Below are 16,117 nucleotides of genomic sequence, written 5' to 3'. Positions count from 1 at the left end.
TCAGGAGTTCAAGGCTAGACCAGATGCATACAGGAGACACTTATCACAAACCAAACCAAACCAAACCAAACCAAACGAAGGCTGGGGAGGTGGCCCAGCAGTTGGAACACTTGTTCCTTCTGCCAAGGACGTGAGTGTGGCTCCCAGAACCCATACGGTGGCTTGTAATTTCTCTAACTACAATTCTAGGGCATCTAACACCCTCTTCTAACTTCTGGTGGCATACAAGCAAAACACACACACATGAAATAAATCTAAAAAAAAAATGCAGCCAACTGATTTGATTTTGGAAGTGCTTAGCCCACATTGATGTTAAAGATAGCTGGATGCCTGTTAGTGGCAAACCGCTCACCACTACTTTAACTGGGTTTTGGATGTCTCTCAGTGACCTTGAAGCAAGACACTTAAAAGTCCTAAATCCATACCTATACTGGCTGAGTTCAGTTACCTAAATCCTCACTCAGTTGCCTTTCTCAGGGTGTGGGTAACCTGTATAAGTGTGTAAGACACAGATGAGCACTGCCCAGGCACACAGCAGAGCTGGTCACTACTGCTGTCGTTCGTACTTTATGCCACAATTATAATCATGATGTGGCAAAATACACTCACACCTAATGGAATCAAAGGGGAATTTACAGGCTGACAACGCAGAGAAGCAGAGGTCTTCTTGCCTTGGGCTGTGGCTAAAGCAGCTGTGTCTCTCATATCCGCCTGATATGATGCTTCTCCTCAACCAGGGGACAAAACTGCCACCTCCTAAGTGGCAGTTCTCTGAGTCTACCTGCAGTCAGTAGACTGGCCAGGCTTATCGGGAATGCATCCCTGTAGACAGTGCTTGACGGGACAGATACAGACCAGGAAAGGCTTGCACAACACCTAGGCTGCTAAAGGGAGAGCAGCAGAGGTAAGGCAGGGTTAGAACTCAGTGACAGGCGCACACCTTTGATCCCAGCACCTGTGGGGCAGAGCCAGGAGGATCTCCGAATTTGAGGCCAGTCTGTTCTACAGCCAGGCCTACAAAGAAACCCTGTCTCTCAAAAAAAAAAAAAAAAAAAAGAAAGAAAAAAACAAAAACAAACAAAAAAAAACAAAAATGCTTATTTCCAAAGCACATTAGGTCCAATCAAGAATTCAGTTTGGCCGGACAGTGGTGGCACACGCCTTTAATCCCAGCACTTGGGAGGNCCCAGCACTTGGGAGGCAGAGGCAGGCGGATTTCTGAGTTCGAGGCCAGCCTGGTCTACAAAGTGAGTTCCAGGACAGCCAGGGCTACACAGAGAAACCATGTCTCGAAAAACAAAAAACAAACAAAACAAGACAAAAAAAAAATCAGTTTGACTTTAAAACATAAACAAAACCAAAACAATTTTATTTGACAAAAGACAAAAACCAGTTATTTACAGTAGTTTTTTGCTCAAATATTGTTCAATGGGACAACCGTGCTTCTCCAGATTTATCTTACAAGCAACCTAAGCAGAGACTACTCTACCCTTCAGATGCCCTGTTTTATTCCAGGAGGGGGGAATGCCAGAATATGTCAGCAGCATGGCTCCCTCCCTCCTCCCCTGCTCAGTGCACTGTGGGGGGGAAATAAATCCCTCATCCTAGTATTACCCCTACCTTAGCATCCTACAGACAGGTGGGGTAGCCGTGGGCAAACCACAAAGTCAATGAAGCCGCCATGCTCCCTTCCCAGCAGTGCCTCAGGGTGACAGAGAGATGAGTCTGCTGGGTCTACTGCAGGACAGGAAGCCAGAGGGAAGCACGAGGCAGAGCCTAGGGAAGCAGCCCCTTACAAATAGCCATTCTTGCGCCCACTTGCACAGCAAGGGATGGGTGAAGCCACTCAGGAGAGGTATGGAAGCCTGGTAAGCCTCAGGGGCTCCCTAGAAAGGCCAGAGTGGTCTCTGCCTTCCTCTGGAACAGGCACTCCAAGCCAGTCAACATCCAAGAGCCCCATCTGTGCTCACACCCGGGTGAACCTCAGGTCACAGTCAGGGCTCCTCACATCTTCTGGTTATTCAGAACACAAGTATTTTGGTTAATAAAAATCTAGGATTAGTGTTTCTTAGGATATATAAAGATGGGGTATACTGTTGCTGAAAACTAAGCAAAGTAAACAGGGAGAAGGGAAGAGATTAAGACCAAGTGTGTTCTGTTTCCCCGGGAAATTTAGGCAGGCCCTTGCAATCCCAACCTGAAGGGAGGTGAAACAGACACAGCTCCCAGGCAGGTGGGCCAGTCTCTCCTCTCCCCACCAGCCTCTCCTCCAGGAAGGTTCCAGCCGCCTCTGTGAACAAGCGGCATTCTGAAGGGCCTCCTGACCAGCAGATGGCTCACTCTTCCCAAGTAGGAGATGCTGGCACATGACATTCTTGCCAAGCTCCAGAATAAATCTGAAACAAGCTACAAAGGTGGTGCAGGATCGGGGGGAGTTACGCAGAATGGAGAGAAAAACAGAACTGTTTCAGTCTAGCTTAACCACCCCCAAAGACAATAGAAACAAGTGTGTCTGTGGTTTTATCATCTGTCTCTGCTGTGTCTAAATGACTGTCTGGCTTGCTTGGACTTGGTTGTGGCTTTGTCCCCTTCTGTGTCTGGTGCAAATAACCCCACCACCCGTGGGTATTTCCCTTCCGTCTTCTATAACAGGGTAGACCAAACCAAGAATTAAACAGCCACTCTAGTCTGAACTCAGCACGACTGCAGAGAGCCTGCTGGTCCCTATACAATCATCCTGTGGGTAGGGATATTACCCACTTACCAAGCTCCACCCACCGTGTAAGGTGCTCTCCCCACACCTGTGCTTCTGGGCTACCTACTGCCATTAACACAAACCACAGCAAAAGGAAAATAAAACAATTTAGCAAAAATCTAAACATTCAACTGGAGTCGGTTCTGTGACATCTGCTGGGCATTTCCTTTGTCCTTTGAATAGGTTGGAATGTGCACACCTGGCTCAACCAAAAGAGGCACAGCTTAGGGGCGGCTTGGACCCAGCTCAAGTCTGGACTTGGCAGCTTTCCTGAGCCTGCCTAGGAAAAGCAGGCTGGATTGCAGGTGTCCCAGGGCTCTCTGGAGGAGCAGCAGCAACACCATGCCTGGCTCTGGTGCCTTGGTCTCCTCGGAGAGGACGCTTGAAGGAATGGCACTCAGCAGAGTACAGGCCCCGTAACAGTGCAGCGCAGCGACATCAGCTGAGGACTGGACAGAATGGTCCTGATGCTTGGCAGTGATCCGTACATGGATAACCCTCTGCATGAAAGGGCAGTGAGCCAGGAACCTCAAGCCACCCGGGAGCAGGTGCCTACTTGGCGTTTTCTGAGACGAGAGGCAGCGGAGTGTGTAGCAAAGGTGGGGCTGGCTCTTGCTGCTTCTGAAGCTCCATCTCAGCAGCCCTCTGCAGCGCCACCTCCACCAGCAACTGGAAGCTGCTGAAGTCATCCTTGTCCTGCTCTGGGGGTGTGGGTGGTGGCGTATTGAAGAGTCCACCCGTGGGGCTTCCAGCCTCTGCCCTAGTCAGCAGGGTGAGTGTGCTAGCAGGGGTCACCAGGGCCTTGGGGGATTCCAGCTCCACTTGTGGGAAGGGTGCTGCTGGCTTTTCACCTTGGCCTGAGTGGAGTGGCATGGAGCACACAGACAAGGAGAGCATGTTAGTGGGGGCTGGAACTGACACAGCCAGCAGAGAGGGGCTGCTGCCCCTTGGGAGAGCCACATCTGAGGCCTTACCCCCACGACGGGAGATGGTGAACTGATTAGGGTCTTTGCCATCCTTCCGAAGCATGTCAGGGAGAAGACGACGCCGGGCATTGATGAACCAGTTACATATCTAAAAAGAGTGTTAAAAATATTTATCAGTTAACTACATTCAAAAGACCTACAAAATGCTCCCATGACACCAAGACAGAAGCAAACATCTCAGACAAGATGCCAGCCAGTGGAAGGGTGGAGGGAATAGTTTTCAAGTTTTTTTTTTTTTTTTTTTTTTGGTTTTTCGAGACAGGGTTTCTCTGTGTAGCCCTGGCTGTCCTGGCACTCACTTTGTAGACCAGGCTGGCCTCGAACTCAGAAATCCGCCTGCCTCTGCCTCCCAAGTGCTGGGATTAAAGGCATGCGCCACCACGCCCGGCGAGGGAATAGTTTTCAATTGAAATCTTAAGAGACAGAGGTAGATGTACCTATTTCCATGAGTTCAAGGCCAGCCTGGTCTAAATAGGAGTTCTGTGAAAGCCAAGGCTAGACAGTGAGGCCACACTTGCAAAGTGGCTGGAGAGTACCTATGAGAAATGCTGAAAGGCAGGCATTTGTGGCTTGGTGCAGTACGGTTATCTGAGGTCACCTCTTAGGATGAGGATTTAGTTTTACTATGAACACAGGGAGCCATACAAGTTACTGATTTTTATGTTATTCTTTTTTTTTTTTTTTGAGACTGGGTCACTGTAAAGCTCTGGCTGTTCTGGAACTCACTATGTAGACCAAGGTGGCCTCAAATGCTTCTACTTCCTGATTACCAGGATTAAAGCCACCATGCTTGGGCTGGAGAGATGGCTCAGTGATTTAAGAGCACTGACTACTCTTCCAGAGGTCCTGAGTTCAAATCCCAGCAACCACATGGTGGCTCACAACCATCTATAAAAAGGATCTGATGCCCTCTTCTGGTGTCTGAAGACAGCTACAGTGTACTCATATAAATAAAATAAAACTTAAAAAATAAAAAAGCCACTGTGCTTGGCTTTATATTTTGGTTTTTTGAGAGAGGGATTCTGTGTATCACAACGAGCTGCTCTGGAACTCACTCTGTGGATCAGGCTGACCTGGAACTCATCCACCTGCCTCTGCCTCCCAAGCGATGGGCATGAACACACAAGTGTGCGCAGGTGCTCATCATGTGCCCATAGAGGTTAGAGAATGGCTTGTGGGGGTTGGTTCTCTCCTCATCTTGTGGGTCCTTAGCCTCTGTGGCAGGTGGCACCTTCACCCTTGATCCTCAGTTCATCTCACCAGTCCCATAGGAAGGTTCTAAGCAAAGGGGTGGCCAATTATGCGGAGAATTGGGGGATGGGATGGCGATAGCAGTTCAGATTATATTTAAGGAGGTGCAGGGAGGAAAATGTTTGACTGTTTAGGAAAACTAGTCACTCACTCTTAGGCCTGTAGAGCAGCTATAGACCAGAGACACAGAGAGATACCGAAGGGGCTACCATGGAGAGGAGAGATTGCTTCCAAGCTACACTAGGGCCATGAGGTCTGTCATCCCTCTCTGTATGCTGTCTCATGCTTCAAAGCTCAAGGTGCGTGTAGGATGGGAACAGGCCTAACACCCTGTGCCCACGTGTCCACTGTCTTTGCAGTGTTGAGGATTACACCCACAGTCCTGCTCATGTTAGGCAAGTGATTACCACTGAGTTCACTCCTGGCTTCACAGCTCTCTTTCTGACCTCTTTCCATTTTATGTTCTCAATGTGATACGGCTAGGAAGTGGCTGACTGTTCCCTACTACCACTAGTCTGAGTCCAGATTAAGGAGCCAGGGCACTAAGACCCTCCTGTCCAGTTTACCTTTCCAACCCGACACCATTCCTTCCTGCTCTTTTGCTGTCAGCATGTGCAACTGCTTTTAGGCCCTGCTCATTCAAAACAAAGTAACAACAAACAAAACACAAGACAATCTTTAATCTCAGCACTCTAGAGGCAAAGGCTTTGGATATGTAAACCCTGAGGGGTGAAGGTGGCACATGTCTTTAATCCCACCACTTGGGAGGCAGAATCAGATGAATCTCTTATGAATTTGAGGCTAGCCTGGTCTACAGAGTGAGTTCCAGAACAGCCAGCACCGTTTACACAGAGAAACCCATCTCGACCCCCACCCCCCAAAAAACTCCAAACCAAACTTAACCTCCAAAGAACGCTACACCTTCTACATACACCTTCTACATAGCACACTCCCTTCTTCCCGGAACACTTCTTGCCTACTGATGGACCAAGACACAGGCTTTGTACCTCCAGTGCCGAGCTCTCTTAACAGCTACTACTTACTGAGCACAGTGCATCCAACTTTTATTCTGTAAAATGACTGGGCCGCCTTCAGCATTCCTGGTGAACACACTTAGAGTTCAGCCTTGTAGAAGGCAGAATCTCAGCTGGCAGGACCCAGATGGTCACTTCTCTCCCTATCTGTCTCAGGACCCTGAGGCCAGCTCATGAAGTCTCTGAAACAGTTGAGTTAGAGCCTCCTACATTCTCCTAATCTTCTTTCAGGGCTTCTTATTCATCATCGTTTTATGCTTCAGGCCAGTCACTGGTGCTTGCTGGGGCTGCCTTTTAACATATGCCCTGCCCTGAGGTGCTGACATCATCTGGTTATGCAATGGCAGTAAACAAACAGGTGAATGACCACCAGGACATACCCAGAAACAGGAAGGAACAGTATATAAACCTATGAGATCCATCTCTATCTGCTTCCTGTTGGCCACAAACAGCTTCCCCACTGTCCAGCACACTGCTATGCCATTGCTTCGTAACCAGGCCAGAAACAATGAGCAAGCAATCCCGGACCAAGCCTCTGCAACTATGAGCGATAAAAAACAAATGCTAATGGATCGCTGAGTTAATGAAGTCAGCTATGATGGCACACACCTGTAATTCCAGCACTGGGAGGCTAGAGTCTCCCTCCATCTTCCCTTTCCTGCCACAAGGACAGTTTAAGTAATTCTCATGATCTTTTTTTTTTTTTTTTTTTGGATTTTCGAGACAGGGTTTCTCTGTGTAGTCCTGGCTGATCCTGGAACTCACTCTGTAGACCAGGCTGGCCTCGAACTCAGAAATCCACCTGCCTCTGCCTCCCGAGTGCTGGGATTAAAGGCATGCGCCACCACGCCCGGCTTAATTCTCATAATCTTAAAAGCATCACTTAAACACAAAACTTTACTCATTTAATCTTTATCGTGACATGGTTTTGTTGATGATCTCCACTGTTGAGGTAGTGGCCATCACTAGGAGTTCAGGTTTGAAGGCTACACCTGACCAGACAGCAGGAGGGAGCAGGCTTTAGACCCTTCCCCCCACCAAAGGCACCACCTATCACCTGCTTCCTACCTCCTTCAGTCACCTGGAATAGGAGCCATGTGCCTTTCTTTTACCTCTGGCTGTGAGTGAGGTGGGAACAGGAAATAGGTACCATTTTAGTGACTTGTCCAGCAAAGCTGGAGATGAATGTAAGCTTGGAAGAAAGCAAGAAGGCTTTCTGGATACCAGCTGCCAGCTGTGTGGGCAGCGAGCCCAGGACACCCTCCACACTCACCCTGTTCCACAGGCTGTGTGGTGGACCTACTGCTTGTCTTCTTCCATAAAACTGCACCCCGAGGGGATGAGAGCAACCCCTAGATTTATGCAGTGCTGGGGACCACAGCAGAGCTCTGACGATTAGGGAAGTACTCTGCGAACTGAACTTCATGCTCAGCCCTTTATCACAGATGCGTCTCACTTTTCCCTGTCCCAGCACTAGGGACTGACCCAGGACCTTGTGTGTGCTAGATAAGTGCCCTATCACCAAGTTTCATCCCTAGTTCTTGGGAGGGATTTAAAAAAATCTGTTAAAGTGGCTATTTTCATCTGCTCTATGGATTCTAGGCAGGTAGGATGAAATGGGGTTGCAAAGATGGTTTGGTTTTGTTGTTAGATTTATTTTTCTTTTTTAGATTAGGGTCTCACATCTCACTATGTAGCCCTGGCTGGGAACTTAACATCTACCTGCCTCAAATTATTCCTGAGTGCTAGGGTTAAAGGTATGTACCACCATGGCAAGTTTTGGATTTCTTTTGTGACTGGGTCTCTGTAGCTTAGGCTGACCTGAACTGGTGGTGATCCTCCTGTAGTCATAGATGTGAGCTGCTACCTCCACCTGGCAATGCATGCTTTTAAACAAGGTCTCTAGAGAGCTGTTCTTCAGACTTAGAACAGGGATTTATCTAACCTGTTCTGCTGAGTACCAATAGTTCTGTAACAACAGTGTCACACAGAAACTCAGAAAATACACAGGAGCCTTGCAGGATAGGTGACATGTTGTTGCCTATGGAAGACTCAGCTTAGATAGGACAGGACAGGCTGTAAATATAGTGACTGCCTGCCCAGGGGGACAGGCCACTCCTACATAGCCTTTCCAGGTTCCTTTCTTCCCCTGGGCCTAACCAGGGGATTAGCTATGCAGCTGGTGGGCTCAGGAATGTCAGAAAAGGACTTAAGAGGCGCAGTTCTGACTGTCTTCATCACAGTGCAGAACCCTCCTAGTGCAGCCCAGGTGGTGCGGAAGCTAAGAAATGGACTCAGAACCCTCCAGGCAGTCCTGTAACAGGAAACCAGATGAATCCAATCAATAATATAGGCTCTGACAGTCCCAAGGATCATGCCAATCCTCCACAATACAATTTTGTTGTTTTTTGGGGAAGGAGGAGGTGCCTTTTTCTCCCAATTGCCTTGCCCTGGACAAAGCCTAGCAAACACATGACTCACTGACTTGCTAATGACAGGGCTCCAGGGCAAGTAAAAAGACACAATCAAAAGAGGTGCCCCAGGGAGAAGAAACCAGCTTGGCATAATGCAGATACCTGTTGGGCCAGTGGCTAGTTCATTTAATGTTCTTCCTTTGGGGCAGCAGTGTGGCTTGGTGGGAGAGCTTGGAAATGTCCTTAAGAGCAAAGGAAAATTTGAAACTAAATACAAAGCCTCGATCCTTTCCACCACCATTTCATTTTCTCCAGTAGCAATGACTTAGCCCTTTCCTGGCAGACACTGATTTTAAAAAACACCTGGAGTGGAGCAATTACAACAAAACTAAGGTCTCTGCTTCCCATACCCACAGAACTCTGTGCCACCTAAATGCAGCCAGCATTTAGCCGGGTCCAGTAGAGATAGATGCCCAGGTCCTGTGGAAGCAGCTGATTCCTTTAGAGGTTGGGGTTCCCTGGTCAGAGTAAAGAACCTGGTAATCAGAGCCCACAGCAGGGTCAGAGACGAGACAGACTTGTAAACAGGCAACTGGTGTCTTGGAGTGAGTGACAGGTAATGTTGGTAACAGGAAAAGCATGGAATCAAGAAGTTGCATTCCAGCAAGGCGTGGTGGCACACACCTCTAATCCCAGCACCCTGGAGGCAGAGGCAGGTAGAGCTTTGTGAATTGCAGGCCAGAGGCCAGAGGCCAGTCTGGTCCACACAGAGAGTTCCAGAACTATCAGGTCAGGATGACCTGCCACAAACAAACAAACAAAAACAACAAAAAAAAACACCCATCAAACAAAGCTTAAACAACAACAAAACAGACAAGCCTCTGCTGTGGTACCTTTAGGCCCAGCACTGAAAGGTGTAGGCAGCTAGATTTTTTAATGAGACAATGCCATCCAGGGCTCCATAGCAAGACCTTATCTCAACAAACAAACCAAAACGTTATATTCCGTAACATGGAAGGGAAATGTGTACAGGGGCTCAAGATCTCAAAGGAGTGTGAGAAAGGGCAAGGCCAACTGGAGCTGTCAATTTCCACTCAGGCACTTGAGGTGCCCGAAGAGTCTTCAAAAGAGGTGGGTGCGCTGCTGAGGCTGATGTGAGGGAGCCTTTAGGGAGTGCCAAATGGTCCCCACTTGTCTCTAATTCTCTGTACACTCTAGTGGCTGATCCCTGCCCTATACTTGGATGCTGAAGTGAAGCTATGGTCCTGTAAACCTCGTTGGTCTCTGCAAGGACATTTTGACTTTCTCTTTTCACTCTGGCCTGTACAAGTAGATGCATCATGTCCAACTACACATCTGGAGCAGGGGCAAAATACGCTACAGTAAATTTATTTACTTTGGAAAACTGGTCTGATAGCTATTTATAAGAGCAAAAATAAACGTTTTAAACTCAGTTTTGTTTGTAATACACATTTATGATTAAAGTTAGCATGGAGAGGGGAGGCAGGGCCACAGAACAGCTCTTGTGTGCAGTGCTGGAGAACCCTGCTCTGGTGCGCTAGGCCAGTCAGGGCCTTACCACTCAGCCCATTCTGCAACTTTTAAAAACGGTCAGTCCATTTCTCAGTTTTGAGAAATAGTGTCCCTGACAAGAAGAAATTTCAATACTGTGTGACAAGTAGCTTGACAGGCCATGTGTGAGGAGCCATAGGGATGTACTGCAATGGCCCCAAACAGCAAGCAGGGTTTGCAAGAGACAAATGCTTGATGAGAGTGAAACAAACCAAGGCCAGGATTGACCCTGGATAGTCATAACCTGGCTAGCTCCAGGAAGTACTGCAGAGGGTGCTCTGAATTCTGGACCCCATCCGAGGATGTGTCACATGATCTGATCTGTACTTCTGTGACTGAAAGATAAAAGGCTGGAGGCAGGGGGACCAGCAAAGGCTGTCTGTCCAGTTCTGGTCTCAAACTCTCGGCCTTTTGTCTCTGCCTATGTGTCTCTAGAGCATGTAAGTTCAAAGACACCTTCCGGGGAGTACTGAAAGAGGTCCCAGACTCTTCGTTCCCTTGTCCCTATTGGTTTGTCTTAGTATTAATCCATCTGTACCCCACACCCCCAGGCTAGATGTTCCTTGAAAGTATCCTAGTAGTAGGAGCTGGGCCCAGGAATTAAATGTGAAATGTTCCATGCTGCAGAGCACCCCAAATGGTGTTTAAATTCTTGAGAATGCTCCAAGCCTCTTTCCATTGTCAGATGAGGAAATGAGGCTCAGGGCAACAGTAGCAGACTGGCTGAGATCCAGAGTCCTCTTGTGAAAAGGTTGGGCTGACAATCAGGTCCTATAACTTGAGTCTAGACCCTGTCTCAAGACAGACTTGGGATTACGGCCGTCTAGGGTGTAGCGTGAGGTCACAGAATTTTTATAGGCTGACCACTTGCTGTGCCTTTTCCCGGAAGGAGGAACAGAGGTGAGAAGCCGGGGAAGTAGCAGAATCAGGTGAGGTAACGGGAGGAAGGAGCCAGCTTGTGGGTTGAAGAGATGGTAGACAGGCCAGAGGAGAGAAACAAGAGGAGGCCTGCTGGCTCACGAAAGGGGCAGTAAGGCCAGCCAGCCAGGGGCAGGTCTCTGGCCTAGACCAAGGGCCGACTGCATAAACTAGGGTGCTGAGAGCCAACCCAGACCCAGAGCGCTGGGGGGTGGGGTGGGGGTGGGGTGTCAGCATTATGCAAAGAGCAAACCCATCTGCTGGTCGGCAGGACAACTGAAAAGAGACACAACTTCTAGTACAAGCCTCTCGAGTGTGCCCCTCAATGCGGTTCACAAAGGTCCTTTTATATCCAGTTAAAATGCGTTCCTCCTAACAGTTCCACCAGGCTCAGGAGAGGAATGTGTAACTAGCCTCCTCCTCTTCCTTCTGAGGGCTGGGATCACAGGCGTGTGCCGGCTTGTCTACCTACCTCCAGCTCGACGGCTAAAAGACCTTCTCTTTTACATCAAGAAATTAAAAAAAAAAAAAAATTCCATGGGCATATGTGCACTTGTAGAGGCGAGAAGCCCTTGGAGCTGGGGTTATAGAAGGCTCTGAGCTGCCCGCTGTGTGCAGAGGCCGGAACACGGATGCACAGGAAGAGCAGGAAGCGCTCTCAACCCCTGGGTCATCTCCTCAGTTCACTCAACTCATTTTTAAGCAAGTGCTCTGGGCTGCCCCCCAGAACCTCTGCTCCTGGGTCTTCTCACCTCCAAGGTCAACAAGAACCGCTCCTCATCCCTTCCTCAGGGTCGAAGCCTCCAGTGCAGCCTCAGCGACCTCACTTCCCTGGGGGCCAGCCAGGAGAGGGCTTCCCATCTTATCCCAGCAGGGGTTATGATAGGCCGAGGCCACAAGGAGTGGGGACAGAGCTAGAGACTGATGCCTGATCCCCTCTTACCTGCAGCACCGAGAGGTTGGTCTGTCCAGAGAGACTTAGCTTCTCCTGCTCTGAGGGGTAGGCGTTGTAGCGGTGCAGATAGAGCCAGTCCCGGAGGATCTTTACTGACTCCTTGGGCAGGTTCCCTCTGCGCTTCCTCTTGCCGGTCAGTGACAGGAGCCCCTCATCCTCGCCTAGATCGCTGTCCGACATGGTGCTTAGTGGCTAAGCTGGACCTCTGGGGAGCCTGGGACAAGTGACAAAGGGGATGGGGAGAACATTACCACTTAGTGCCTGTCCCCCTTGCCTTAGGCTCCTATTGAGTTCACCCTCACAAGCAGGGGTCATAGTCTCAAACCCTGGACAGTAGCACCAGAGCCTGAGCAAGCTGGATGAATCCTAAATGCCACGATTCATGGAACCAAGAGGGACCACTGGGACGTAGGTGGCGCCTTTTAAAAACAGAAGACTAGAAAGAACTACAGCTTCATCCTGTGGTTCTGAGACAGCATCTCACTCACTCCATAGCCCAGGCGATCTTTCTGCTTCTTCCTCCCCAGTGCCAATTCTCAGCTTGGATTCTGTTTGCCAGGCTGTCCTGGAAACTTAACATCTATTACCTCACTTAACTCTTTTGAAATCTGCTAATAGGGGAAACTTGCAATCTCACTACTAGCTAGCTACTCAAGAGAAATGCACACCTGGCCCCTCTCAGAAGCCCAACGTTCAAAAGGTGGAAACGATCCAGAGATCTTCAACAGATGGCCGAACAAACGAGCTATTTGGCCATAAAAAGAAATACAGTGGGCCTGGAGAGATGGCTCAGTGGTTAAGAGCACTGGCTGCTGCTCTTCCAGGGGACCTGGCTCGGCTCCCAGCACTCACATGGTTGCTCACAGCCACCTACCTGTAACTCCCAGTTCCAGGGAATCCAGTGCCTTCTTGTCACCTCCATGGACATCTACGTGGTGTAGACACACTCGCACGTAGGCAAAACATTCATACACATAAAACCAAACAAATTATAAAAGAGAGAGCACACTTCTGATGCGTGCTACGACATGGATGGACCTTGAGCACATGCTCAGGGAGAAGAGGTCGGCCATGAAAGCCCACTGTTACAAGGTCCCATGTACGAAGGGATGCGCTCAACAGGCTGCTCGCTCTACAGAGCTGTTCAGCAGTTAGTTGGGGGGGGGGGAGGATTTTAGAATGTTTTAGTTAAAATTTTATTATATATACATATATAAAATATCTTTTGACCAAAGTGCTCTTTTCTCTTATTTTCCTCCTCCCACCAAATCCCTTCTCTCCCCGTCCCTCCCAGGATTTTACTTATTTTATATATATAAACATTCTGCACCACACACGCAGAGTCCTGGGAGGACAGAAGGAGGCAGATTCTCCGTAACTGGAGCTAGATTGTTGTGAGCCCTCTGTGCTGGCATCTGAACCCAGGCTCTCTGGAAGAGCAACAAGTCCCACTGAGCTGTTTCTCCAGCCTTCCCCCTCCCCCAGGTCCCCATGCCTGCTTATTTTAAAAGTGAATTTCTGGGGCTGGAAGAGATAGGCCAGCAATTACGAGCATTTGCTGTAACGCGCTCTTACAGAAGCGGTGGGTTCCACTCCCCACACCCACATGGAGGAACACAACCACCCAAAATCCAGTTCCAGGGGATTAGATGCTCTCTCTCGACCCCCGAGGTGCGGGTGAAAATCCACACACATAAAAAAATAAAATAAAAAATGTCCCATCTTTTAAGACTGATTATAAAGAAGGATTTGGAATCGGGTAATTTTCCCTCCAAGGCCCGGAGGCGGGTCTGGTAACTGTTCACCAAGTCCTGCCGCCCCTGCCGCAGGCAGGCTGTGTGCGTACTGAGTCATTCCTCCGTTGGTTTTTAGACCTTCTTCCTTGGTCCGGCCTCTGACCTGGTCCAGACTTAATCTCAGAATCCTGACCAATGAAGTGTGTGGCTCTGGTCCCTGCTTTAACTTCCACTGGGCTGTGTGATCCCACTCTGAAGTGTCCTTTCAGAGTCTGAAGCCCTCCTCCTCCCCTGGTCCGTGAAGGAAGGTTTCTGCCTAGATAACTCCTATCAGCTGCCCCTCCAGCAGACAAAGTTCTCGTTCACAAAAGCAAAAGAAATTTACATTTTAATAGCACAAGTTCTAGGCCAAGGCTGGTCCAGGATCTGCAGGCTCCTCCCTTCTTTGCCTTTTAACAGCTCCTCAGCAGGCCCAGCCAAAAAACTCTGCCATCTCCCAGGTTTTGTTTCCTCGACTTGGGCCTGAGCCCAGATCTCTGGGCTGGCTAAGCCAGACTTTCGAGGGAAGGGTCTACCTTCAGCCAGGCCACCTGGAGGTGAACCGGGCACTGCTCAGAGGCAGTGTTTACTCAGAGGAACTCAGGAGGATTTATTCTGAGGGCAGACATGTAAGTCAGCCACCAGGACAGCTGCGAGACCAGCTCAGGAAGGCAGCGCTGGCGGTGGGTGACAAGTTTACTCAAGGTTATCTTCACTTATTCCACTCTGGCTGCCTGCCAGAACCCAGTCTTCAGAGTTCCCCTTCCAGAAGAGCACCCCTCCGCATGAAGTTTCCCCACCTCTGGGTCCTGCACCCTAGGGCTGTCTGCAGGTTAGACACACACGCACACCAGCGATACCTCAATTTCCCTCCTGCAAGTTGAGCACTGTTTGAATAACCGATCCGACCCACTGCTCACATCCCGCAAGTTCCCAGAGTTTTACAAACACACATAGCTTTACACACTATATACTAGACCAACGACTAGACTCTCGAAACTAGCCCAACTCCTGCACCCGCCCACCCACGAACTCCAAGTGACCTGCCCACCCACGATCTCTCCGACCCAGGAGCACGCACGTCACCACACCGGCCATCCATCAGTTTTTTTATACTAACTGGGTTATTGGAGGCACCCCTTGGACACTGCACCCCATCAATCTCCTACACACTCCCACAACACCATCTGCAGCCACTCCCACAGGAACTTTCTGACAACTCGCCCAGCTCCAGATACAATCCCCCGGGCCGCACACTGAGGCTGGAGTTCCCAGCAGTTCACACAAAGCGCGCAGCCTCCCCCGCGGCCCAGACGCAGCGGAGCACATGGCTCATGGGGCGCCGACGAATCCGCCGGCGCTCAAGGCACCCTCACTCAACTGTCCCCCACCAGAGTCACGGTGCGAGCAACAGCTCCCCTGTCGGTCCGCCACCCGGCGCTTGGGGGTTGGTGGGGGGGTGAACTTTGCAAGAAAAAAAAAACTCACGTGTCCATTTTGGGACAGGAAAAAGTTTAGTTCCCAACCCGTTCCCTGGTACTCCGCGCAGGGTGACTCTTGGGGCGCGGGGCCGCCGGAGCGTGCGCGCTCGGCTTTGTGCTCCGAACTCGGCCCGGAGGGGGAGGGGAAAAGAGGGGGCTGGGCTCCAACCTCCGCGCCGCCCCCCCCCCAACTCTGCGCCCGGACTCCATGTTGGCCGCCCCCCCTACATCGGGGACGCGCACAGCCCCCGCAAGACGCTCGGCTGCCCTTCGCCTGATCCCGGGGTCCCGGCGCGCACAAACTTTCTCCGCGTCGCCAGCCCCACGCGCCCCACAGCCTTGGCCCGCCCGGGAGTGACAGATGCCTCGGAGACAGACTTTCCTTTGTTCCAAAGGAAAGGGGAACTCGCGCGGGCTCCCAAGCCCTCTCCGTCGGAGCCCCGCCCGCGGCCCCCACCTCCAGCTGTCACTCGGCGGCCCCCGGTCCCGCTCGGTCGCCGTGCGGGAGGGGGGGGGCTGCCGGCGGTTAGCAACGTGCACTTTTGAAACCAAACAAACCCGCTCCCCGCGCGCTCACCCCGCTGCAGGGCACCGGCTGCCCTCTCCCAGAGGAGCTTTGGGAGCCGAGTCCTCCCTCAAGGACCCCGAACAGGGCCCCCCCCCCAACCTCGGCATTCCGCGCCAGCGTTCCGCGGTCCCGACTCACACACAGCCCGGGGGCTCACACACCCACTGTCGCACGCGCCGGGACGACGCCCCCTCCCCCGCCCCATCGCCCCAAGAAACTTTCCAAGTTGTCCGCGCGCCTCCTCCCGCGTCTCCAGCCCCCCGGCGCCCCGCACTCACCTTCCCTGGCGGCTTTCCGGCCCACGCGGCCTCGGTGGGGTGCGGGACCACCCGGCCGGGGCGGGGGGCGCCGGGGGAACGCGCCGCGTACCTGCCGGGTCTGACACCCGCCTGACAGCTCGCGGCTGGA

The 16,117-nt window shown here is 50.9% G+C and overlaps 1 protein-coding gene across 2 annotated transcripts; it reads right to left on the bottom strand.

Annotated features, from left to right (window-relative positions):
- Positions 1-2,578: 2,578 nt before the first annotated feature.
- Positions 2,579-16,117, bottom strand: Tgif2 (TGFB induced factor homeobox 2). 2 transcript variants are annotated; one of them, XM_029473816.1, is made up of 4 exons: positions 15,988-16,117; positions 11,874-12,099; positions 3,730-3,829; positions 2,579-3,612 (listed from the first exon to the last, which is right to left on the bottom strand). In XM_029473816.1, exons 2-4 carry the CDS (start codon positions 12,063-12,065, stop codon positions 3,308-3,310), a joined length of 597 nt encoding a protein of 198 aa, XP_029329676.1. In that variant the 5' UTR covers positions 12,066-12,099; positions 15,988-16,117; the 3' UTR covers positions 2,579-3,307. The 2 variants fall into 2 exon arrangements, with proteins under 2 accessions (XP_029329676.1, XP_021004764.1); XM_021149105.2 differs by having other exon boundaries at positions 2,579-3,829.

Source organism: Mus caroli, chromosome 2 (genome assembly GCF_900094665.2).
Source record: "Mus caroli chromosome 2, CAROLI_EIJ_v1.1, whole genome shotgun sequence".
Lineage (NCBI taxonomy): Eukaryota > Metazoa > Chordata > Mammalia > Rodentia > Muridae > Mus > Mus caroli.
Note: the sequence above shows the minus strand (reverse complement) of the source record. Positions and strands in the feature narration are given on the sequence as shown.